This window comes from Echeneis naucrates, chromosome 10 (assembly GCF_900963305.1).
Source record: "Echeneis naucrates chromosome 10, fEcheNa1.1, whole genome shotgun sequence".
Taxonomy (NCBI): Eukaryota; Metazoa; Chordata; class Actinopteri; order Carangiformes; family Echeneidae; genus Echeneis; species Echeneis naucrates.
The window spans coordinates 15,527,856-15,549,634 of NC_042520.1; the positions used below are offsets into that span (position 1 = coordinate 15,527,856).

At 39.9% G+C, this 21,779-nt stretch overlaps 3 protein-coding genes and 1 long non-coding RNA gene across 4 annotated transcripts; 3 read left to right on the forward strand and 1 right to left on the reverse strand.

The window, feature by feature from the left end:
- The first annotated feature begins 1,232 nt into the window (after nt 1-1,232).
- LOC115049864 (gap junction beta-1 protein-like) lies at nt 1,233-4,286 on the forward strand. The gene is made up of 2 exons (XM_029512439.1): nt 1,233-1,369; nt 1,672-4,286. The coding sequence occupies exon 2, from the start codon at nt 1,686-1,688 to the stop codon at nt 2,511-2,513; it is 828 nt and encodes a 275-aa protein (XP_029368299.1). The 5' UTR covers nt 1,233-1,369; nt 1,672-1,685; the 3' UTR covers nt 2,514-4,286.
- A 557-nt stretch (nt 4,287-4,843) lies between these two features.
- On the forward strand, nt 4,844-7,966 carry LOC115049657 (gap junction alpha-3 protein-like). Its single transcript, XM_029512044.1, has 2 exons — nt 4,844-5,119; nt 6,063-7,966. The coding sequence occupies exon 2, from the start codon at nt 6,081-6,083 to the stop codon at nt 7,185-7,187; it is 1,107 nt and encodes a 368-aa protein (XP_029367904.1). The 5' UTR covers nt 4,844-5,119; nt 6,063-6,080; the 3' UTR covers nt 7,188-7,966.
- Nucleotides 7,967-10,263: 2,297 nt separating this feature from the next.
- On the forward strand, nt 10,264-11,382 carry LOC115050307 (uncharacterized). Its single transcript, XR_003841191.1, has 3 exons — nt 10,264-10,381; nt 10,470-10,578; nt 11,110-11,382. It is a non-coding gene; the product is annotated as an uncharacterized LOC115050307 (long non-coding RNA).
- An 827-nt stretch (nt 11,383-12,209) lies between these two features.
- vma21 (vacuolar ATPase assembly factor VMA21) lies at nt 12,210-14,771 on the reverse strand. Its single transcript, XM_029512277.1, has 3 exons — nt 14,611-14,771; nt 14,045-14,154; nt 12,210-13,195 (listed from the first exon to the last, which is right to left on the reverse strand). Exons 1-3 carry the CDS (start codon nt 14,670-14,672, stop codon nt 13,056-13,058), a joined length of 312 nt encoding a protein of 103 aa, XP_029368137.1. The 5' UTR covers nt 14,673-14,771; the 3' UTR covers nt 12,210-13,055.
- Nucleotides 14,772-21,779: the final 7,008 nt, after the last annotated feature.

Consider the following 21,779-nt stretch of genomic DNA (forward strand, 5'->3'; position numbering starts at 1 on the left):
GGAAGTAACATTTATACACAAGTGTTTTGGGGTCAAAAGCAAGTTAAACTGATGAGTTAAAAAGAACTGAGTGCTACACTAGGCACAAAACTGTCCACCTGGTTCAAGGTAATTCCATTTCATTCTCATGTTTACCATATACTGTATTTGAAGATTCTTCAGATTCATATTGGCACATTCCCAGTTCACAGAGAAGCAATGTTTAGAATTTCTGTCAACGCACAAAATGTTAGACAAAAAAAAAAGTTTGAACATCTGAAGTGTCTGAAAACTGTACCGAGTGCTTGACTGTGCAGAGACTCTAAGTCCAACATAAAATGGTCTAACTTTCCAATACTGTTTATATTTCCTGGATGAATCTGCAAACCTGAGTGACTGCTCTCAATGACAGTGGCTCAGGTCAAAAGATTCCTTCACTTGCCTCCCCTGCCGAGCACAATAAATAATATGGCAGGCTGAGGCCTTTTGTGTCCACACAGATTCCTTCTTTTGCCCGGGGTAGGCGGAAATCGAGGCGTTTGATCTGAATTCTAAAGAGTCTTGTTGCAGAGCAATAAAGGCTCCCATTGTATGTAAATAGTTTATATAAGAGCATATGACTGCTACGGTGCAGGGCAGTGGCTAGTGGCGGAAGAATGATTAGCATTTTCCAAACGCATGGTGTTCTCAGTCCAGCCTTTTGGCTCGCTAAAAAAGACAATATTTTTATTCATTTCCACCTGCTCTGTACACATTTTTGTGTACCACCAGATCTGAAGGTAAAACACGTGTTCTATCATTTTTTTACTAACCTTTAGTGTGCAGTGGTGTCAGATTTGATGTGAGTGATGGCTGACATGCCACAGTGCCATGACTTGACAAATACTTGGCATGATGTTTCAGTTAATGCCCTTTAGAGAAGCAAGATTTCAGTGAGCTTTTGAAGAGTGATGAATTCAAACTTATTTATCAGGGAGTCTGGTTGAGTCCGTGGAGTTTCTTAGAAACAATGAGATCTCTCACATCTTACAAACATGCTCATAATGAGATGGATGTCTTGTTGCTTACTTGGAGAAACTGGCTGGCTGTCTGTCTGTCTGTCTGTCTGCAACTGGGCTGTAGGTCAGTTTGGGACTAGAGTATTAATACAGGGTGAGCAGATCACGTGGCTTGGTGAATGTTTCGCAATTGGCTTCGACGTGTTGCGTCCTGTGACGGTGCACGGTGGTAGGCCATCGCCCCTGCTTTTATACGGCCAACAGGCTACTTGGCAATTCTTGTCTGTTGTTCCTTACTCTGCCAAATCCAGTTTGATGCTCAGGCCACACATCAAGATGGTCAACTTTGGACCTGGTGCTGCTTACGCCGCTTGCACCGCCGGCTGAGCCTGGTAAACCTCTAAAAACTAAAATTACAACAGTTGAATTGCTAAATTGTTTGTGAACAACTAAGTATATACCCAAGTTATTTTAACTAATGAACCATTTCACCAAATGTTAGTGTATTAATGAAGGATTCAATGGTTTGTGTTCATTAGCTAATTTGATTCTTCATTTTTTCTGAGACATTTGGAGGTTTTTTCGTTATTTGTAAAAGTGTACTTAGTGTATATAGAAGTTGTCCATGATCTAAATAATTAGCTTTACCCACTTCCATGAAACTTTCCCTAAAAATGTATCCCTTTCTTTGCAGACCTGGAGTCAAAGATGAACTGGGGCACCTTTTATGCCGTGATCAGCGGCGTAAACAGGCACTCAACTGGCATCGGACGCGTATGGCTGTCAGTCATTTTCATCTTCCGTATTCTGGTCCTGGTTGTTGCTGCGGAGAGTGTTTGGGGAGATGAGAAGTCTGGCTTTACCTGCAACACCCAGCAGCCTGGCTGCAACAGTGTCTGTTATGACCAGTTCTTCCCCATCTCGCACATCCGCCTGTGGGCGCTCCAGCTCATCCTGGTCTCCACTCCCGCCTTACTGGTGGCCATGCATGTGGCCCACCGGCGCCACATTGACAAGAAGATCCTGAAGAGGTCGGGCCGTGGCAGCCCAAAGGACCTGGAACACATCAAGAGCCAGAAATTTCAGATCACCGGAGCGCTATGGTGGACATACATGATCAGTATCATCTTTCGAATCATCTTCGAGGTGGCTTTTCTCTACATCTTCTACTTGATCTATCCTGACTTCAAGATGGTGCGTTTAGTGAAGTGTGACTCGTACCCCTGCCCCAACACAGTGGACTGTTTTGTGTCCAGGCCAACAGAAAAAACCATTTTCACTGTTTTCATGCTGGGAGTGTCTGGGCTGTGCGTGCTGCTTAATCTGGCTGAGGTGGTGTACCTCATAGGCAGAGCCTTCAAACGGTGTTACCGAGGCTCTGAAGATGAGTCGAAGGTGGCTTGGATAAGTCAAAGATTGTCGTCTTATAGGCAAAATGAAATCAATCAGCTGATAGCAGACCATTCTCTCAAGTCTAAATTCACTGTGACCAAAAAGAGCCCAACTGAGAAGGGTGCGAGGTGTTCTGCTTTCTGAGACCCTGCCTTTCCTTTTCCCTCTAAACTAATCAACAATAATCACATGTCCAATGGAGCATGTTGCATTAATGTCTTCCGTATATTTGATAATTTTCGACATCAACGTGTACACCAAGTATTTTCTTGTCACTTTTACTGGTTAGTTGCTGTTGAGACTTGCTTAAGCTATTTGAAGGCAGTGATGCAGGTTAATGACCAATACCAAATTCAAATTTTTGCATCTTTCAGCTCATTTAATGCAAACCAAACTTGATTTAGATTGTCGGCTCCCTTCATTTGTCAGAATTTGTACATTTTTACTGTCTTGGAAGCAACTTTTGTGCATTTCAGTATAATAAGCTTCCAAGTTGCCAAGGTGGGACTATTACTTGAGATAAAAAAATGACTATGAGGATCAGGCTTCCATTCGTTTTTGTCAGATTTGCTTTGCATCAAGTGAGGGATAGGATTAAGTTCGCTTTAATGTGTGGATTTCAATAAATCCTGCAAGTGTGGCAGGTTTGTGTACTCCTGAGAAGCCCCAAAATTGCTGCCAAAATAGTTCTGTTTTCAAGCTAAGACAGTTACAAACATCTAATATAAACTAGACATGAGAAATTTTAAATGAATATTTATTCTGTTATTTTTTGCATTATAAAGGCTGGTGAGTAGAGATTGACTCTACTTATGGATATCATTTTCACATTAGCACACTAATGCAGCATCCAACAAATTTTTCAAATTCTTCCATGTAATTTGGCATCTTTTTCAACAGAAATGTGGCTTTGACGACAAAAATGATGAAGAAATCTTTATGGATAGATTTCAATACCATAATGAAATAAATTGAAAATGCTCCCAGTCTGGAGACCAGGAAAAAAATGCAATGTAAATAAAGCTTTTAAAATAAACTTTGATATGATTTCTAGTAAATTTATGAAAATGTGCAAAAACTTGAAAAGAAAGAGATTACAGTAGAGATTACAATGCTGGAAAGGAAAGTCGACGTTTGCATTGAGATAAAAGATAATAGGTCTATCTATTGCATTTAATCCATTCAAAGCTATTGCAAAGTACTGGTGAGGAATGTATTATGTGAATGAAATAATTCATCTGAACACCCTTTATTTAATCCAGTGGTAGAATGATTGGATTATAGTGGGCTCTGCTGCCATTTATTATGATGAACTGTTGGCAGTGAGCTATAACAATTATGTAATACAGATCTCTGCTCTAGAAATAAAGCAGTTGGTGCTAAAAAACCAAAGAAAGTTTTCAAATAATGTCTGGTTATTGACAACTAGCATTAGGTTATTTTTAGTATTTTATGTGCCCAATGTAACATGGGGAGAAACTGGATTTTAAATCCAAATATCGCTCAAACACATTTACCTATCTATGTACAAACCTCACCAGGTCCAGACCTCACTTCGACATGTCAGCAAAGATTCAAACCTGGACTTTTTTCAAGTACTGTTGCAAAATCTCACGTGATGTTTTAGGACACCCTTACGATGTACTAGGATCCTAGTACTGTACAAATGCCTGTATATTTGTATAACAGTTGTAAGTACTAACTACATTTTTTAACAGAGACCGATCACTCTCACAGTTTCTTAATATTACCCTGCATCATATATTATCTACATCTCTCCGGTCTGGAAAATGTAATGTCCTATACGCTGGTGTGTTATGAAGTTAACCTGTTTTTATACACATTGTAATGCGCCCAGAAAACCTTTTTGTCCATATCCCTCCATGTGCATACTGCCAGTTTACATCCAGGTAAACAATCCAGACAAATACACAATGGGTCAAACATACTGTGTGTACATTATGTAATATAAGGAAATAAATTACCTGATAATTTGACAGATGCGCTTCATCCTACAGTTTTTTTATTATTATTATTTCCTTAAACTACTTGCACTTTTTTTTTTTTTTTTTTTTTTGCTGCTGCTGCTGAGCTTCTTTTTTTGTGGAGAGTGGGGGACTGTGGCTCCAACCATTAACATTTTGAAAATGCTCTTTTTTGTATTGACTTCCCTCCTTCCTGTGACTCTGATTTGTTATTTTAGGATGCAAATGGCAACTCATCTCCAAATCGCCCCTCTTCAATGTCCAATGATAGGAGAGACCCTTGTGCTATATTTAGACCCCAGGAGCCTTTGTGGCCAGACAGACTCACTAGACAACGCCATTGGCCAGCTGCCCTGTCACTCACTCTAACAGGCGAGTAGAGGGGTTTTAATAGTGTATATTAGACCTTTTGTCCAGTGCCAAATTTAACCATGGGGGTTGTAGGTTCAGGGTCCGAGGGAGGGGAGCCCAGACATGGTTGAGAGTGCATCCGGTTGGCTACGTGAGTGTGTTGTGGTGAGTAGAGGACCCCAGGGTATGGATCCTGATTCCTCCCTGAGCTGAAGACAGACGACAGAGTCAGTTTGCTGGTGTGAGCAGAGGTTGGAGCTCGCAGGAGTCCACTTTTCCTGTCCATTCAAGGGCATTTCTGAGGGGGGGCAAGAAGATCAGCTTTTCACTGAGGCCTGTCAGTGAAGCAGGGTGGCCTCATGGACCCTCAAAGACGCATAGTGCTTCACCACAGGGGATGTGTAAGCTGACAAGGTGAGTTTACCCAGTAAATATGACTTGGTTTTATTCTTTGGGAACTGAACTGTGGAATGAAGTATTGGCTCTTTTAGGCATTACAGGTAGACATAAACTTTACACAACTTGAAATACGTGTTGTGACCAGAGGCTGTAGATTGTTTACTGCTGTTTTGGAAATCAAAACATGTTGCTTATTTCCACACTCTTGGGGGAAAAAACATTTCTGTATTTACCTAGTAATGTTTGGCATATTGTTAAACTGTCTGAGCTAATTGCGCACTCTTAGAGGTCTCAAATTGAAAGTAGACCTTTGTTAAAATGAGAACCCAGTCTGCAGCAGTTATAAGACCAGATCTATAGCGATAGCTCCATAAGCATCAATTCACCTGCCATGTCTCAGCAGTTATCAGAGCTCAGTCTTCTGCTGTCCTGCCACTGTACAGTAAATCCACCAGAATAAGAATGTATTTATAACGTAATGTATTACAGGAACTGACGGTACCAGCATTGCTCAAATATTTGAAATTTGCACTTTCACAGCATCTCCTTGGTGTTTGGTTTCACCTTGTGTGGATCATGTGGCTGTGGTCCAGGTCGCAAAGGCCAGGAACCGCAGAATCATGACAGGAAACTCCCTTCCTCCCCACACTTGCCAAATATATACCCTCCTAAAGTAAATATAATCCCGTCTGCATCTACATGTGAACAACCACTACCTGCTCGGCAGCAGAGTCCCCCAGTTGTATATTCAGTTAGTAACTTGGCTCCCCCGCGACTCTTTTGGTCCGAGCCCTGTTGAACTTGGTAAGATATTTAAACATAGATCGCATGGCACCACAGGTTACTTTCACCCTAGATCAGTTTCATTAAGAGCCCAGAATATATTTACAAGTAACAATCAAGCGTTCTTGCGCTTGAAGAGTTCTTGAACTCTTCCTGAATGCTTCTATATTCCCAGGTCTGAGCTCACACAGCCATGGGGGACTGGAACCTGCTGGGAAAGCTTCTGGAGAAAGCCCAGGAGCACTCCACTGTGGTGGGGAAGGTGTGGCTCACCGTCCTCTTCATTTTCCGCATCCTGATCCTGAGTGCTGCCACGGAGAAGGTGTGGGGCGACGAGCAGTCGGGATTTACCTGTGACACCAAGCAGCCTGGTTGTGAGAACGTTTGCTATGACATCACTTTCCCCATCTCTCACGTCCGCTTTTGGGTGCTGCAGATTATCTTTGTGTCCACACCAACCTTGATCTACCTTGGCCACATTCTCCACCTGGTGCGGATGGAGGACAAGGAGAAAGAGAAGGAGAAAGAAAGGGAGAAAGAGCGGGAAAGGGAACAAGGGCCTCACTCAGACAAGCAGGCACTCATTGTGGACGCTCACCAGAGAAAAGCTCTGATGAGAGACGAGAAGGGCCGAGTGCGCCTGCAAGGGGAGCTGCTGCGCACATATGTGTTTAATGTGATCTTTAAAACCCTGTTTGAGGTCGCCTTCATTGTGGCTCAATACCTCTTGTATGGCTTTGAGCTGAAGCCCATGTACACATGTGACAGACCGCCTTGCCCCAATGTGGTAAACTGCTACATATCCCGTCCCACAGAGAAAACCATTTTCATCATCTTCATGCTGGGGGTGGCCAGCGTCTCTCTGTTTCTCAACCTCATAGAGATGTATCACCTGGGCTTCACCAAGTGCCGCCAGGGAATCACCTTCAAGAGAAGCATACAGTCGATTGAGAGTTTTTCCAAGACCAGCAACGCCGCCGTACCTTTTGTGCCAAGTTACGATGACTACTTCCACAGGCACCACCAAGTCCAGCCTGCCTACCCTCCCGTGCCCAGCTACAACCTCTCCCCCCTGTCCGAGGGCACAGACTCCTCCTTCCAACCCTACCACAGCAAGGCGGCCTACAAACAGAATAAGGACAACTTGGCAGTAGAAAGGAGCAGCAGCAAGCCAGAGGAATGTGACCTAAGAGGAAAGAAGGGAGCAGGATCGGCCCCTGGGTCACCTACTCAGGCCAGGCTCAGCCGCAGTGCCAAACACAGCAGCCACAAGACTAGAATAGATGATCTGAAGATATGAGGAGGTTTATGTTTCTCTGAGGCCTCTTCAATTGGGGGAGCAGCTCATATGTTGTTTGGACACATTCATATGTGTTGGATTGACTCCTCCCTTTAAGACAGTATAGCTTTGACTCATTCCGACTCTGAGGGCAGTGACATTTATAGGGCACACGAAGAAGCTGCAGCTGTACTGTGATATGTATTATAGACTGCGGCCCAGTGGCCCAACAAAATCATGCTGATGGTTTTTTTGTGTGTGTATGTGTGTGTTCTTCAGAAAAGAAAAAAAAACTTTCATGTTGGATTGAAGCATAAAAGTTCATAAACACGCCATTTTGTTTATGTATGTTTCCACTATTCACAACTATCAGAGACAACCCAACAAAATGAAGAATTAAATAGAATCTGCTCGTGTTTTAGCCATTGGTTTAATTTTATTTAAATGTGAGTGAACAGAATGCAGAGCAGAAACATGTTCACTGACCTGACCTTGTTGAATGAAATCAGATAGGGCGAATAGCTAAATTTAACTTCCTTTAATTGTTTTGAGGTAACCATCTCGCATAGTTCACTTGCTCAGACTTGAAGAGAAAAGTTGCGCAATACCTGACAACACATTGGACACTGGAGTCACTGTAACTAATTCCAGGACGCGCCTCAAAATAAATTGCGCTGGTCTCAGGAGTTCCCACATTCTCCCTCTTTTTATTGCGACAGCCAGCGAGTACATAATTATAAGCAGATTGTTTTGTTTATCTGTGTTTATATCGTTCGTTTTCTGTAAAGCACTTGGTGACAATCGTATTTGTAAAACTGCCTGAAATAAACCTGTCTTAAATTTGCAAAGTTCGCTGTACATTTGTATTTATCTGCAGTTTTTTTTTTATCAGCAACAAGGGAAACCGTTTCACTGGAGCACATAATAAATCAAGATGAAAAAGATGAAGCAGAGACGATAATGTTGGTAGTATTTAAGATTCATACACAGTAGCTCCGACACACAATGAAGCTCTGCAGCCGTATTTTTCCAACAAAAAGTTGGAATTTACTGAAGACTGAAGCTGTGAGTCATTAGTAACTATGCACAAACATTTATGGCTGTTAAAAACTGACGTGCATGAGAGGGAATAAACATGTCATGTGTCATGTCAAGCCTTTCCTGTCTGCATATCCCACAGATGCGCAACTCGTAGTCATCTGTGCCAGAAAAGCACAGCACACAGGCACCACTGCTATGGAAACCTTGAAATTAATTTCATAGCATGTCGATGACGAAGCGGCTCTCATACCTTTGGGCTGATTTGATGTTTTCCTGTCAACATTTTGGGAAGAGCAAATATGATTTCTTTTTCCTGCTGTACATCAAAAACAAAAGAGTTCAGTTTCTTTCATCTGTAGTTTACGGTGTAATCTGCAGATACTATGTTTTATTTTTTTTACTCTGTTGTGGTGCCAAAAACAAATGTTTCAAATCCCCAATGTGTCATTTGAGAAAATAAATAGCACCATCACCAGACAAAACAGACAGGAATGTTATTTATTATGAATGTCTAAAAAAAACAAAACTATCACATCTGATTTTAGAAATGGAGATAAAACTCAGTTTCGGGATATACGTCATCTTAAAATACGATAAAGTGATCATCTTTGAGAAAACGATTATGTGTGTTTTTGAACAGTTGACAGATGAACAGATATGAGTTATGACTATAGCTGGATATCCAGCACTTTGAAATGAAATCCTTCTAGTGTAAGGCCAAGATTTCAAATTGTGTTGAGAGAGCCACTCCATCATAGAAGACATACGGTCTAACACATTTTTAGAAATATAGAGCATGGCCCAATAAACATCAGACTAGACTGTCCCATACAGAGCATTATAATTTAAAGGGCACTACTTTGGCTGTTGCTGATTTTTTTTTTAAAGATATTTTGATTTCTTGAAGTCCAAGCAGTTGATTTGTGCTTCAATAAAACTACATCTTCTTTGTTTCAACTTTTACTGAACGTTTTACTGAAAAACTATAAAAATGAAAGATGATGACGAACCAATTTAAGCTTACTAATGAGACAGGCATCCACAGGTAAAGATACACGTCCTCTCCAAAGCTCAACTAAACCGCTGTTGGAATACATTTTATCGCAGAAGTCATTACAGAACCGTATGGTGTTACCAAATTAAATACAGCACAATAAGAATTCTTCAGTTTTCCTGCTTTTAACAAGTGGCAAAATAAATAGTCAGGTTACACTGGCTTCCCTTCAGCAAACCACCCTCCTTCTTTTCTTAACACCCCTCTTTCCTCACCCGTAATAATCTCTGTACAGTTTATAAAAGCTGGGGACACTGAAATTATTAGAAGACTCCCAAAGCTGTAGATGTAACTCATTTATCATTTTTTACTCATTAGAGAAATGGACATAATGGCAATAAGAACCTTAGTATCCTGAAGTTGCCAACAGCCTTGTAACTAACTAAACCGACTAAACTTTCAGCTCAATTAAAAAAGTGTCAACCCAAAAACAGACCTACATAGTCGCACAAAGATTCAGGGCTCAAAAACCTGCACGGTGATTATTTACTGTATGCTTTCGGTGTACCCTGCCATACATGCAGCTATTTAAAAAAAAAAAAAGGGGGGGGGGGGGGGGGGGGGGGTAAGGGATACCCCAGTTCCTGTTATCATTTCTGTGCTCAAGCTGGTAATTATCATCTCAATAGCACCTAGACTGAGAATAACAGCTCCGACAAACACATCAAGAGCAGCCTTGGTTTTGTTTAATGATGAATATAATTGAATGTGTCCAGATGATTTATTCTATGGCTTTCTTCTTTTTGTTCCCTGTGGCGTGATGCTTCATGTTACCGACCAGCTGTAGCACAGTACTCTGCTGCCCTCTCCCTTTATTTTCATTTAACACCCTCATGCTGCAAGTCTGAAGGTTGCATCTGTCAGGAACGCCACCTGCTGGGTGGAAATCCAGGCCACAGAGATACCATATATCGTGAAAAGACGTTTCTTATTGCTTAAAAACATAAAGTAGTGAACAGATATTCTGGGATATTCCGACTTTACTAATCTGTTCAGTCAGTGAAAGTGGACTGCATGCAGGGCACAAAACATAAAATCATCAAGGAGCGATTCTCTGTTATCAGGATAATAAACTGGCTCAGGTTGCAAATACTGCAGCGTCAGAGCTGACAGGAACTGGGTAAAGGGATCATTTCTCTCCCATGTAGTCTGCAGTGGTTCTCTGTAACATCCTGAATAGAATTTTAAATCCTCTTTCTCACCTACAGAAGTGTTAAAGAACTTGTGGTTCTTTGAATCCCAGTCAGCCTTCAGCTCAGCTCCTCTGCTGGTGAACCAGGAAGTGGGATCATTCAGGGTCTTGTCGTCCTGGCTCAGGTGAAGTATGCTGCTATGGGCCTGTGCCTCTTTCCTTCTCTCTGAAGCTGCAGGATCCAGTTCTGTCATTACAACACTCATTATAATTATTTATGTTTTAATTGCTGCTGTTGTTGTTGTTGATGAAAATTGGCCTCAGTATGAATATTTCTAATATTATTTTAACTATAACAATCACACTTAAATGAGCTTTAATTACGGAAAATGCTGGTTTCTTCCCTACAAAGTACCTTGAGATTTATTAAGTACGTTGTGATTTGGCCCTATAAAAATAAAAACTGAATTGACTTGAAAAGTAACCTTTATTTAATCTCTTACTCATGTAAGTGTTCAGCACTCTCTGGCCTGTTTTCCATCACGCTGTCACTATACACCCAACCTGCTAATGTGTGATAAATGACAATGAGCCAGAAGCAAAGCCTGCCCTTGCACCCACTTTGTATTGCTTCAAGGGTAAGCTTATGAAATATCAGCCAAAAGGGAAACAGAGCTTCTGATGTTTGCTGACTGAATCAGTCTGATTGCTTGCAGGCCTGTCACCTCATCACCAACACCAGCCTTGTTCAACTCAATGCAGACTGCAGTTCCACTACTAGTTCCAGTCTTCAGCGTGAGCTACAGAGGAGAACTGTTGAAAACTGAGGGCCCACATGGTGCAGAAGGAAATGAACCAAAATCAGCTGCTGACACAGTGTCTGAAGCGGAAATCAACATTATGGCCTGGCATCTGTCAGTTTTTGTCTGAGCTGAGCTCCTTTGTTGTGTTGTCTGTGGGAACAGGCCGACTGTTTGCTGCCACCATGTGACAGCAGAGGTTCCCTGCAGAAGTTTCTCATCATCTCGGCTGCCTTCAGAGAAAGCATTTATTGTTTTGGCACCTTGATTGATTCTTTTCACTATAACCTCTGTGAGGCCTGGGACAGATCAGAGCAATCAATTTAAAAAGTGCCTTTTTTTACCTTCTTTGCTCACAATATAAAACATTTGTTACTTTAAAATGGCTGCATGCACATATTGCTCTAAGTGAGGAGGAAAAAAGTAATTGATTTTGTTAAATTATTTTGTTATTGCATGTCAAGCTTGTTGATTTTGCGAAAGTTTAATTTGCTTCTGGTGTAAACACTATAATAGGTCCATCTCTCTATGATAAAGTGAGCACCATGATGTATGTTACACACATGATTTGTTTTCAATAGAAACTCTTGAGCTGACTCAGCATAAATAAACCTAACCTGACATTCCAAAGAGAAAAGTAAATAAATGCATCAACATGCACAGGACTCTTTATCCACCCACTTTTGGTTTGGTGTGGCTTTCACAACAGATGGTAGAGGAAGTAATGGCCTCTTGTGTGACACTTGTTTATCACATGCATGTACCACATGTATATAAAAATGTTTATTCTATCAGTTGAGCTGAGCGGAAGTTGTATGAGTAATAATAACAGTGTAATTAATCATAAACAATGCATTCTATAATTGTATTTTTTCTATTTAGGTTGAATATTGTTGTATATTGGATTTTTTTCCCATTTTAATTTTTTACTGATCTGTTTTTCTGAGGAAAATTAGCATTTGCATTTGGTTTTGACAAAGTAACAAGCCTTTAAAGAAAGAAATTAAAAGTTACAATTCTTCGAGTTTATTTGAGTCAATAATTTCATCTGAACCAATTGACATCTGGCTTCTTAAGCTCACAAAACATTGTGAATACAAAAGATTTCCTTAAATACAGTCTGATGTTGCATTATTTCCTAAATTCAAGTTTCAAAATATAATTTTACTACTATACACAAACACATTACAACACAAATTAAAAAAAACCAACAACAACACAAGGACCAACACAGTATTTTCAGGACAAGACATCATATACTATGACATAATGAAATTTTAAGCACATTATGGGTTTGTACTGAAGTTAAGAGTCGTAAAAGTAATGCAGATTAGAACTGGAATTTGAAGGCAGAGAAATCCATTCAGTAACACAAGATCTCAACAAATAGATGGAGTGGAGTATTTTGGAATCAAATCCATCACACATATGCAACACAAGTGCATATAGTGATAGTTCACACATAAACACGTCATTGAAAGCCCGAGATGGTTTCCATGGCAAGCAATTATTGTGAAAGAACTTACAGCATTGACAGCTTATAAGAAAGCCTCTTAAAATATGAGCTGTCCTCTGCCAACAAAAGTAACAATGTCAGAGAACAAAAAGTCAAAAAGGGGGCCTGCTGAGGTTGGTTTAAAAAAACAAAAAACAAAACCACCCACCAGCACTCACTCCCCCTTGCTAGGGAATATACAATAGATCTTTGCTTTCAGCCTAAACTCAAACTATACCCCCTAACTGTCTGGTTAGTAGATGTTTTCATGTTTAGTGCTTGAGCCCATGGTGAAGAGGGGGGAGGGGCCTGCGAGTCTCTGAGTCTGTCCGTCTCCTCTGGTCTTACGAGCTCAGGAGGACATGGCTTAATCGTGTTTGCCCTTCCCTTTAGGCGTGCCTTCGTTCCAAGCCACATAAACAAACAAAGCCAAAACCACATGCACAGCGAGCACAGCAACAATGGCTGCATAGAAGTAACTGTCAGAGCTCGACATCTTCATTGACCCTGCGAAAAGGAGATGAAGGAGCAAAGGTAAAGAAAGCAAAATCACTTGGACAATGTTTTTGTTATTAAACCAGTTTCTTACTGATGTTCTGTCAATGGACTATCAGAACGTTCAGTTAATAGTTGCAGTTCCTCTGTTCAATAATATACAATACTGAGGTTGAATGTCTTGATTTTTTTATGCTATGAAGACAGTATCATCTTTCCATCATTCACTTACTATTTGAGCCCGACCCCAAATAACTGCCAGTACTTTTAGCTCTTTTTTTGTCAAAAAATGTAATGTTGGACAATATGCTGTTATTTCATAAAAGGTTTTAGCTATTATCAACACCTGTCATCGGACAGAGTAACTCAGCAAGAAACTGATTCATTGTTGAAGCCTTTTGAAGCTAAAACACAATGAAGATATGCAGATTTGATCAGTTTCATATCTTTGTAAGCTGAATAACTTTGGCTTTTGAATTGCTGCTTGGACAAAGACGCTCAACAAGCTTTCTGGGAAAATATGCCATCAGTGTCTGAGGAATTCTATATAAATACACAAGTTGTCACATGCTCATCATCACAAAAAATGTAACCATGATTTCCATAGCTCCAAGCCATATCCTCATTTTGTAGCTGTATGATATAAATGAGTGTGTTGGGCTGCAGAATCCTGCATCATTGAGGCTGGGTTTGAGAAAAAGGGCTTTCTTTGATCGCAGACAAAGACAAAACATACATGTGCATGAGAGGGTTGGTCTGTGTTAGCATCACCATTAAATCATCACTGAAACTTAATACACCTCAAAGGGTCCGTCTGGCGCTGCAGTGCTGGCAAAATCATCGTATTGTTATAAACCTCACCTTCAAAGATGTACGCCTTTGATGCAAAGTAAAGTCCTATGGGAAGCGTTACCATCAGAATAGTGAAGAACAGCAGTGTCTTCAGGGCTGAAACCAGGGAGCTTTCATTCCTGCAGGGGTACAAGTTCATGAGTCAGCCAAGAGGAATCAAGATACGTTATTAGTATAGAAATATGCACATACTTACTTAGATATAAAACAGATAGACTATAAATATACCATGAATAATAAAGTATGAAGCAAAAGATAAAAATCTGAGTCAATAGGCCAATGAGGAAGTAAAGATTAAGAGGCAGTATATATAGTGAAGTATATACAGATAAGAATGAACATAAAGAGGACTGCACATTTATTATTCATTTACAGACATCAACCGGACTGTTGAGGAGTGACTGGACTCCTACAGCCATGTCATGCCCCTTTGTCGATGATGTTGCCACAATAAATACGCTTTTGTTTTGTTTTCTGTGTGTGTTTCTTCCCGTCCCTGCACAGATAGAGAGCGACGATAGGCTAACGCAGGCTAAAGCTAGCTGCTGGTTTTCAGTAACTGTGAGCTGTCTCACCCTCGATAATAAACCGGAGGGTCCGCTGCAGCGTCCGGGGATGTTCTGACGGCTCCGTCCATGGCCGAGCTGACAGGAGGCTGGAGACAGGTCCAAAACGTCTCAAACAGACAGTGTAGGGGCTTAGCTCTGTCTGTAGTGCTGTCACTGTTCGAAGAACCTCTTCCGCTTTGGTCACGGGAACGTCACATGACGCGATTTGGCGCTGTTCAGTCTCGCGAGATAGGCGACGTTTCAATGATTTCTTTAGTTTTCCGGTTATTGATTCAACCCAAGTAGAAGTACAAAAGTGAAATACGATTACGACGAAGTACCAAACCAGAAATTATAAACCAGAATTATCATTTAGAAGGTGCTTATATATGAGGGGATTATTGATAATGATGTTTTTAATGTTGCAGTTGGTAACACATCAGGTAAAATCTATGTAAAATCTTGCAAAGCAGGAACAAGTTTGAACAAAAGACTGAGGTTTCATATATTTCCAAAAAATGCATGCTGCATTTGTTTCAGTTTCTTTGTCACATCTTTTTATTATTATTACAGTTTTGTGCATTCTGTATGATGTTTCTATGTTATGTTGTACTGCTTTTATAAATAATGGTGTATTTATGATGTAAATATTTACATTTAAGACAACTTCATACTAAGCACTTTTCACACTATTTCACACTTAAAATACTATAATACTATAAATACTACTATGCTAAATACTATAATATATATATTATGCACAAGTAAAATAACTCTAAATTTTTTTATCTTTCTTAAATACATTTTTGAGAAGCCAGGCTGATACTTAAAGGCTAATTATCCAGTTCATCACATTCACATTGTCTAAGGGAATTTTTACTTCTTTTATTTCTTTTGCAAGGCCAAAACCTGGCTGACTGTCATCAGACATTTTTGTATATAGTCTCTTTTCAGTAAAGCAATAGACATATTATCAAGGAATCTTTCTGCATTTCCTTTAAGGGCTGCCTGTACTGTACAGCTTGAACAAAATCTGCTTTCAGAAAGCATATATTTTTCTTTTTAAACAGACACATGAGACACTGTGTAATCAAACAAAGCATTGAAAATGAATAAAACTATGTAATAGAGAATAAAGTGAGCTCATACTTGAATAACATTTAAAGGCCAGGCACACCCACACAGATGTTTTCACTTATTCTGAGCGATTACACCTCCCCTCAGGTGGAAGTTGGCTGAGGGTATGTAGGGAACAGACCTTTCTCACAGCACAACACGTGCTGATCATGAGTTAACATAACAAGTGTGTGTTCAGCTTTGTGATAATGTGTTTTTCAGATTATATAGATTTAATATCTCTGGATCATAAAATGTTATCTTTAACAGCTGGATTTGACTGTTATTTTCTCATTATTATTTCTTTGGAAAGTACTGCACTCGTATTTGCTGATTTTCTCAAAGACATATATGTCATACCTTAAAACAGCATCACATAATTCCACTTTTAGAATTGTAAAATATTCCTTCATCATCGCCTCATAAATCAAGCACTTTATAATAATGATATCTTTAAAATAAGAACCATGCTGATCTTATTTCATTTAATAATGGATAATCCATTGAAGTTCCACGTTTTAGCTGTAATTTGAGAAGGTTATGTCAATATTGAAAAAATATGTGGTAGTAAGTCTTAAAAGACAAGTCCTGAATTGTGTAGTTTTAAAAGTAATTGGACAATACAAACCTGTGAGCAAAATAACTTCATTGAAGTGGAGCTGTCAGTATAGTGGGAAGTGAAGAAGATATGAGATAGCTAATTTGCCAGTATCCATTTTGATACATTTTCAAAGAAAGTGTGGCTTTCCTTTCCTTTTCTAAGAAAAGAAAACGAGAAATTATCAAACAAACTGACTGAGCATCACATGTCTTGTGACCAGAGAAGCATTTGCATGGTGAAGAATAACTTTGGTCAAGCTGTGCATGTTCTCCATCGAGAGAAGACTTCGTGACTGTGACCTCAGAGATTCTCCTCAGATGAAAGCCCCAGTGAACCTCAGCAGCAGGAACACAGGATAGTTCTTAAGTGACTTGGGCTTGTATGGCCGCCAGAGAAGCTGGTGCATTGACATTTACTGGTGATTTCCCTGCTTATGGAAGCAGCAGAATGAATGGAGGGGTTTACGGGAACAATCTGTGTTTACAGCCAAGTAAATGAAGGAGAATTTACAGTTTCAGAGGAGAAAGGTTTCCCACATATATTCTGTTGGAATGAAGATCTGATACAGATCATTTTGAAATTGAAGCTTCAACTTTTTGTTTTATTTTATTACTTGTTTAATAGGCTGAAGCTTTTGCTTCCTTTTATGACAAGGCTCTAAAAATGGAAGCAACGGTGTAACAGTAACGGTCTCTTATGGCAATCTTAAATAACTCTCGGGGAATAAAAACATTACATACCCTCAGCCTCCTCAGTGGCTGCAGATGCACAATGCACGGTAACCGTAGCTGTGTGCCTGCGTTCCACTACTGAATAATACAACTCTAGACCACCTCTAGACATTAAGCCTAATTCATACCAAGTATATACGTTTAGTGTCGGTACACTGGCTCTTCTTCTGGTTGAAATCTCCCTGGCTGAGTGTCAAGGAGTGGCACTTTCTGCTCCAGTTGGCTTTGTTCTCACCAGTCTCACGCTCAGCAGGTTAACCAAAAACACATTTAATTCATAAGGCACCTAAAAGAGAGTAGCCAGAACTAAGAACACTCAAGTGACGTATGTTAAAAGGAATCAGTTTGCTTGTTGAGGCATTTCCACTCCAAAGGAAGACGTCACTGACTCCAGAGCTAGAGAACAGCATCACAGTCATTTGTTTTATTCTTATCAGTTGCTGGGTGAATCACCATGAGGAAATTTGAAAATAAATTTGAAATGTTTCTCAATGTAGTGTCCCACAGCAACCCTCAGGCCAGACAGGCCTGTGTGGTGAATATATATATATATATGAAGGAGTGTAATTTGTGTAATCTTCAGTCAGCAGATATCAGATGTGGATTTTAATGGACTGCAGGTGCACTTTTAAAACATCTTGTGACTCAATAATATTTCCTCCAGTTTAGTTTAAAACTTTAATCTGCTAATCAGATCCACAATGCACAAAATGCACCCAATGTGATTGTGTCTAAACAGAGCTGCTAACTAACATTTTAATGTTTGCCAGATGGTGGTTTTAGACATCCACAATCCCATAAGTAACTTCCCTTATCACAAGTCAATCATTTTCAATAATTACAAAACAAATAATGACCTCTTTCTAAAACAGGTCATCAGCAATTATCCCCAATCAAAACTACATCCTCCAAGTGTATTAGAATTTTATTTTCTCTGCAAACAGAAGCAAAACTCTAAATTAATTACATAGTTTATTGCGTTGAGCAGCAGAGAGAACTGGTGCTGTCACTGGCTGTACATGTTCGTTATGGTGGGATTATGAATTTTAATAAAACAACTGATTCAAAAATAGAAGCCTGATAAAACCATCTTCTCAATGGAATAGCAGTATGTAAATCTGGTCAGGGGGCATTCAGCTACAAGTTCAATGCGAAGTTAACCTTCCTCATGGATCTTGACCTTTGACCTTCTTGAAGTATTTCCCACGGTGGCCACTGTGTAGCCTCCCCTAGCTATGCCTTCTACATTCCTCGCATCACCAGTGCTGTATGTCAAACATGAGGCACCCTGCCATGCCACACCTGTTGTTTTGACCATGCAAGACAGTGCCCTTCAGAAGATATTCCAAGCGTTGCAATTGGAGCCATTACTGTCAATGAAGTTTCCATTGGAAATGACGGTGAGAATAAAAGCAACACTTCCTCACTATTCATTGCTCTGTCATTCATATATTTACAATTGCTGCCAGTGGTTAGAGAATTTGTATCAGCATTAATTTCCTCCTGTATGCACAAGTACAAAGAAACCAGGTGGGTTACTGTATTTCACGTACAGCTTTGTGGCAGCCAATCCTTGAGTGTTTAAATGGTATGCTCCTTCACGGATTTCAACATTTGAAATATTAGTGGCCAATATTGCCCCATTCACACCTCTGCATTTATTTAGTTACAAAATAATTTTCTCCATTAATGTTTGGCTTTTATTTTACTCTCACAAACATTTGACAAGCTTATAAAATGCCTTACTTTGTTAAAAGAAAGACAGTTCATTCATATAATATAATACATTAATATATGCTAAATTAATGAACTGCTGTGGATAATTTTACATTTAGCTGCATATGGATGGAATCATCATTCTCATCTCCCTCTGCATAAAGTGAACAGATTCAAGACCCCAAAGAGGTGACAATGAATTTATCCATTCATTTAAGGCAACTATTACAGGAAAAAAACATTTTATGACAATGGCTGCAGCAGAAAAATATAGCCATAGTTTTTCCAAATAAAACATATCTTAGCAACAAAATTATCTTGTGACTTCTCTGCAGTGGCCCTGATGGCTAGTTTCAAAGGCCCGGACTGCCTGACAGTAAATAAAGCGGTTAAAACCAGCTTCAGCTTGAAAAGCTTCTTCATATTTACAGTGTTTGAACAGTATCAGTCTCACTCATTATGCCAAAGGCAATTTTTCTGCAAAGAAAACACATATATAATACATTTAATTTCAGTTAAAGCACGACTCCAATGCTATATTTATGCCGCATTGAAACTTTAGTATGAATCAAAGTTCTGTGTCCTTTCAATATTAATACCATCACACACTCACGGTTATTGTCAATAAACAAGGACCATGGGAACATTTTGTCAAGTGGAAATAATTAAACATTTACAGACCATAATCCTCTCCGCTGTATATGATTCAGTCTAAAAATAAAGTCAAGAAATCTGACGCTAACAATCACCAAAAGCCTTATTTCCTTTTGGACCCATGACACCTAAAACCTCCTGGTAGTATTGTGACCCAGAGCCCACTGGGACATGTAGGAACACATCGTGCATGCATGAGAACACATGCAGAGCTAAACCCAATGCACAAATCCATTAGGAGACTTGCTATTGTGGCAGTGAGCCCACAGTGAGACCCCACTGCTGTAAAACGCAGCGATGTGCAAGAGCTCCAGAAATTCCTCTGTGCAAATGGGGGTGTTACGTTTGGCTTCATCTAGCCGGCAGAGAGCCATCGTGTCATGCTTGCGTTGGGCCATATAATGTCTCATTGCTCACCCATTTTGTGTTAATCGCATTTGAGACAGAATTCTGCTGTTATGGAAATAATCTTTATTTCCCACAAATGAGAAATTGTTTCTTCAAGGTCTCTCCTGCTCGCACGAAACAAATTATGAAGTATAAAAGGGAGGGAGTAGAATATTTTGTCCACAGGCAGTCTCCTCTTTATCAGTCTACACCTCGCTCCTTTTTTCTTCATCCATTTTTCAATACTCACTGACATTAAGTGCACTGTATATCTTTTACAAATATTTCTTGTTGATGAAAAAAAAAAGCAAATAATTTATGAAATCAGATTTTGACTCAAATTTAAATCACTGTATAACAATAAATCTGGATTTACATTGTTGCCGGATAGTGGAAAGCTTACATGAGAGACTGACTAAGCAGCTAAAGCAAAAGCAAAAGAAAATGAGACGGATTTCACAGAGCAAATCCAGAGACAACATAAACTCAGAGTAGGACGGAGCCACATATGTACAAGGAATTGGCAAAATAAAGTCATGAGTTATGACTGATCTTATAGGGGAGGACGGGATGGATAGATAATACTGTCCTTGAACGTAGCTGTAAGAAAAATGTCTCCACAAGCTATTGTCCTTCGTTTTAAATCAAAGGCAAAATGACAGACTGTGTGGGTAGATACACCAGTCATCTCAACTATTCATCCCTGACTCTGGACAGCTCTGTAGCTTTACTTACAGAGTAATATGAGTTGTGGCTTAGTCTGTTCATTGTAAAAATGCCCATTGCTGAAATATTTATCTCTCCAAAGATAAAAAAGGAAAAGCTCAGCTCAAAGACCAGACCTGAACTGTTTTGAAGGGCTTTGTGCTGGAATATTTCTTGGTGTGATGACAGTTTCTTGCTGGTCACTTCTTCTTTGTCTGCTGTTTTCTTCCCTTAAATGAACAGTCCCCTGGTGGCAGCTTCATGCTTAACAGACAGATATGGCAGTGGTATCAATTGTCTCAGCTTAGAAGAAGGCAAAAGAAACATGTTTTTTGAAATGTCAAACTACACCTCAGTTGCCCGAGGAGAAAACAGGGTAAATATGTACAAGTGCAAGAATGGACAGCAAGAAAAGCAATAAATAAGGAGGAGAAGGTGGGGGGGGGGGAAGGAAGGATAACCCGGCCATTCGTAAATGGCTCCTTGGTGTTGTGGAGCCGACAGTCATCTTTCCTCAATCCCCTTTGGCCACTCGTCTGAGTCTAGCCTAGCAATCGCGTGTGGGCTGCATCTTTCTTCCACATCAGAGACACTTATGTGACTGTAAGCAGAGTTGAACAGTTTTATGGTATTTTGCAGCTCTACAAATAGACGGAACCTGAGGCTGCAAGACAGCTTGGTCTCCCTGAGCTGATTCAAGGTAAACCGCAGAATCAGGTTTCTGTCCTTGCATCTATAATCCTTTGCTGTAATTAGCCAGACGTCAGACAGCCTCTCCAAGCTATAGAGTAGATCTAAAAGAATATCTGGGATGATCTATAAATCATTTGAAATGGAAATAGGAAATGTGTTTTTAATACTCCTGCAACAGTGCATCATATCAAGAATGTGTCACTTTGATATCATTGAGCCTCCCTTTGAGGTGAACTGCTCATTGTTTGTTTCCTGGGTGGAAGTGACGCTCGGATGGCGTCAAAGTTCATTTCAGCTAGCGTGACATGTGCAAAGGCACAGTCGCTCTATCACAAAATGACATCTCTGGCTCCCGATGTCTATCATATCCCCCGGGCATTTAATAAACAACAAAACTAGCTTGGTGTTTTGTAATCTGTTCCTTTTTTGAATTTGTCAGACTGCCTAAATCATTCATCCAGTGAGGGTTTTGAGTGAGTTTTCACCCTTTTGGACGCCTATAAATTGAAACAGGTAAGAGTTTTCCAGAATAACTTTCATGACATGAGAGATACAGCACTTTTATGTACATGCTGTTTCACACGCCAAGCCAG